This window comes from Gymnoscopelus microlampas (assembly GCF_963454915.1).
Source record: "Gymnoscopelus microlampas genome assembly, chromosome: 15".
Lineage (NCBI taxonomy): Eukaryota > Metazoa > Chordata > Actinopteri > Myctophiformes > Myctophidae > Gymnoscopelus > Gymnoscopelus microlampas.
In genome coordinates this window covers 49767927-49771478 of record NC_139952.1, presented here as the reverse complement: position 1 = coordinate 49771478, position 3552 = coordinate 49767927, and the positions used below count along the sequence as shown (strand labels likewise).

At 42.6% G+C, this 3552-nt stretch overlaps 1 protein-coding gene across 2 annotated transcripts in view; it reads right to left on the bottom strand.

Annotated features, from left to right (window-relative positions):
• Positions 1-220: 220 nt before the first annotated feature.
• Positions 221-3552, bottom strand: part of phf14 (PHD finger protein 14) — a 167711-nt gene continuing 164379 nt past the window's right edge. The window contains exon 20 of one of the 2 annotated variants that reach the window (XM_084081425.1): positions 221-808. In XM_084081425.1, the coding sequence (XP_083937551.1) occupies positions 623-808 (186 nt within the window). In that variant the 3' untranslated portion in view covers positions 221-622. The remainder of the gene's footprint in view (positions 809-3552) is intronic. The other variant, XM_084081426.1, reaches the window with a different exon arrangement.

Sequence of the window (3552 nt, the reverse complement as noted above, 5' to 3'; positions counted from 1 at the left end):
AGACCAAGGACCCCCTAGCCGAGAGAGAGATGAAGCAGGGACCCCCCTCCTCTATATCGTATAAAATTGTGTTTCAGATTAAACTTTTTTTTGTTCACTTGGTCTGCTCTTTTTTCCCCTCTACGCCTCTTTGCCAAAAAAATAGCCGATCTACAAGCTCACAACGCCTCGCAGCGCGAGGCGTTGTGAGCTTGTAGATCGGCTATTTTTTTGGCTCAAGTTCTCCACAGAAAAGGGATGTTAGGGTTCAAGTGGTTAAAGTAAAACAAATTATAATCATAACACAACAATTTTGGCCGACCCCCTGTAGTAACTCTGAGGACCCCCTAGGGGTCCCGGACCCCCTGTTGAAGACCCCTGGTGTTACTATAAGGTCAGCCTTATGCAGCTGACTGTATACTGCTATACGGTCAGTTATGCACGTTATGATATTTTTACCCTGCTGTACTTTTTAACCTGAAGTGGAAAAAAAAAACTAAACTACAAAATCAGCCATTTTGGAGTTCCATTCCCCTTTAACATGTGCTCTTCTTCTGAATAGAATGAAACCCAGCAGCCCCAGAGTCTCAACACCGCCACCTAGTGGTGTTGGATTAGCATTGCTCACGATACGTCATGTGACTCAGTTGGGAATAGGCTCCTCCTCCTCCTCCTCCTCCTCCTCTTCCAGAGTCTCCTCTTTAACATCGTCGTCATCGTCCTCATCCTCCCGTTGACGCTCCTCATCCCCCTGCTGATACTCCTCATCCTCCCGCTGACACTCCTCATCCTCCCGCTGACGCTCCTCCTCATCCTCCTCCTCGTCCTCCTGGAACCACAAGGAAACAACCAGAACACGTGACATCAGTAATGTCATTATGACTGGGATACCGGCTTGAAATTTAAAGGAGAAGTTCACCAGAAAAGAATATTTGATGAGGTTACATTCCATGAGATGCAGTCGATTGATCTACTGCAATGGTTCCCAAACTGGCGGTCCCAGGGGGGTCCCCAAATTATTTTAGGAGGTCCCATTCAACAGTAAACAAACTAACCTACAGTATAAGTGTATACAGGGTACCTGCAACTTTCTAAAGTTACACTGTAAGGACATTTTTAACTCAAATCTTTGCTTCTGGGGGTCCCTGGAACAAAATGTTTTGAGATGAGGGTCCGCGGCCAAATACATATCATTTTGGGGGTCCTTGACAAGAACAAGTTTGAGAATCACTGATATGGAAAGATACGTTTTTCAGAAAACTGTTAGGATTTAGAAGATATTTTTAGAATGGACCTCAGGTCTGAATGAGTTAAGACAATAGGGAGAAACTCGTATTGAAAGAGCTTCATGGCGCGTCTCCGGCGATGAACTGTGTGACTAATGGACTCGTTTATTATCAGACTTGATGGACAAATTAACATTATTCACTTCTTTTCACTGAAACAATGATGGAAATAATGAAATGTGTCAGACACTCAAGACACTGTTAAACTAAATGCCCAAACCCCCCAAAAAACAGTTCCCTTCTGAGAACAAAGGCTCAAGTTACAATGAAGAATTAAGTACATCTGTCTGACTGTCTAAAAGTCGACTTTTAAACCACTTAAATCTTAATGAAGAGGACAAGAGTTACCGCTTGCACACACACTTTAGAAAAAAACGCTCTAAAAAACACAGCCCGCAAACTACCAATATTTATATGCGACTTTATAGAAAAAAACTTGTTTTTACAACACTAAACAATTTCAGTGTTTATGCATGTATTCCTATGGGCTGGGGGCGGAGCCTGTCAGCAGGGAGTGTTGGGCGGGAGGAGTAGGATGAAGGAGGCTCTATGTCCTCCCGGTCAGGGCTCCTCACTGGCAGGTGAGTCAGTAGCATACAACAGCAGCGACAACACACAGAAATGTGTGAGGGGAGGAATGAATTGGCATGACGACTACATTGCGGAGACAAAGGGGTAAGAAAAAGGGGGAAAATGAAAAAACACAACACAGGACAACGCAGTGTACCGAGTTAACTACATGTACAGTAGTTGACCCGGGAACAATCTGTGTCATTTTTAGATTATTTGGGATATTCAAAAATAGCAGATCTACAAGCTCATAGCGCGGCACTCATTTATTTTTTTAAATCGTGAAGATTTGTGCAAATCTTTAAATAGATATATTTTAAAAGCGAACATTTGTCAAATATTTTGTTCCAAGGAGCCCCCAGAAGCAAAGATTTGAGTTACAAATGTTCGCTTTAAAAATAAATATATATATTCAAAGATTTGTATTTTTTTTTTACGATTTTTCAAAAATAGCAGATCTACAAGCTCATAGCGCGGGCACTCTGCCGTTCAGAAACAACATGCGTCAGTAAATCATCCTCACACAACAGGAACGGGTCTATATTTCATCCTCTTCCTAACAAGAACCTTGTCGCGCTTTCAGGACCTCTGGTGATATACCCCCACCCCCCCCCCCCCCCCCCGCGGAGAAAAATGTCTCACTTTTCTCTCCCCTCCTCCCCCTCCCCCCCATGAATTCAGGATACTTGTGGTTGTGATGGCCGCTGGGTGGTAAATAAATCTGTCTCTCATGGAGTGGGGACGGTAACATCCAGCACGTCTCCCTGACAAGATGCCAATTTTCCAATTACCTGTGAGGCCATCCGTTATGTGAGGGCCGCACAAATAATTGTACTGGAGTACAGGGACGTGCACAGATAGATTCTAGGTGGTGCTAGAGCAACTGCCCTTTGCCCTCTTGACCAGAAGTGCCCTTTTGAAAAAAAAACCTTTTTTTTTTTTTTTTTTTTTTAGTTTACAGCAGGGGTCTTCAACAGGGGGTCCTCAGAGTTACTACAGGGGGTCGGCCAAATCTTTATGTGATATGATTTTTCTTTTTACCATAACCACTCGAAACCTTGCATCCCTTTTCTGAGGAGAACTTTAGCCAAAAATAGCCGATCTACAAGCTCACAACGCCTCGCGCTGCGAGGCGTTGTGGGCTTGTAGATCGGCTTGGCAAAGAGGTAGCCGGCGGTTCCGCGCGCCGTGCAAGGTGCCCTTTTTTTTTACTTGAGCACCTGCCCCTCAAAATGTCTGTGCACGCCACTGCTGGAGTAAAAGTATAATATTTGCCTCTGAGATGTAGTGGAGTAGAAGTATAATATTTGCCTCTGAGATGTAGTGGAGTAGAAGTATAATATTTGCCTCTGAGATGTAGTGGAGTAGAAGTATAAGTACTGAAAATTGGAAATACTCTAGTAAAGTCTCCACTCAACTGTTTCTTTCTTATTACTACTCGTATATATGATGTGGTTTTTTTCTTCATATTATTGTATATTATTGTTTGTCTTTAAATGTCTCGATGAATTGAATACACAGGACCTCAATGGAAACAAGCCCTGAGGGCTTATCTGGGTTATCCTTAGCATTATTTTGTATAAATCTTGTGCCACAGTGCCTTGTTTTTGAAAACTGTTAATTTTCAATCAATCAAAACATACTAAGTAAAAGTATGAATACAATGTAGAACATAGTCGGTTACAACTAAAAGTCCCATATTAAATATTTTACCTGA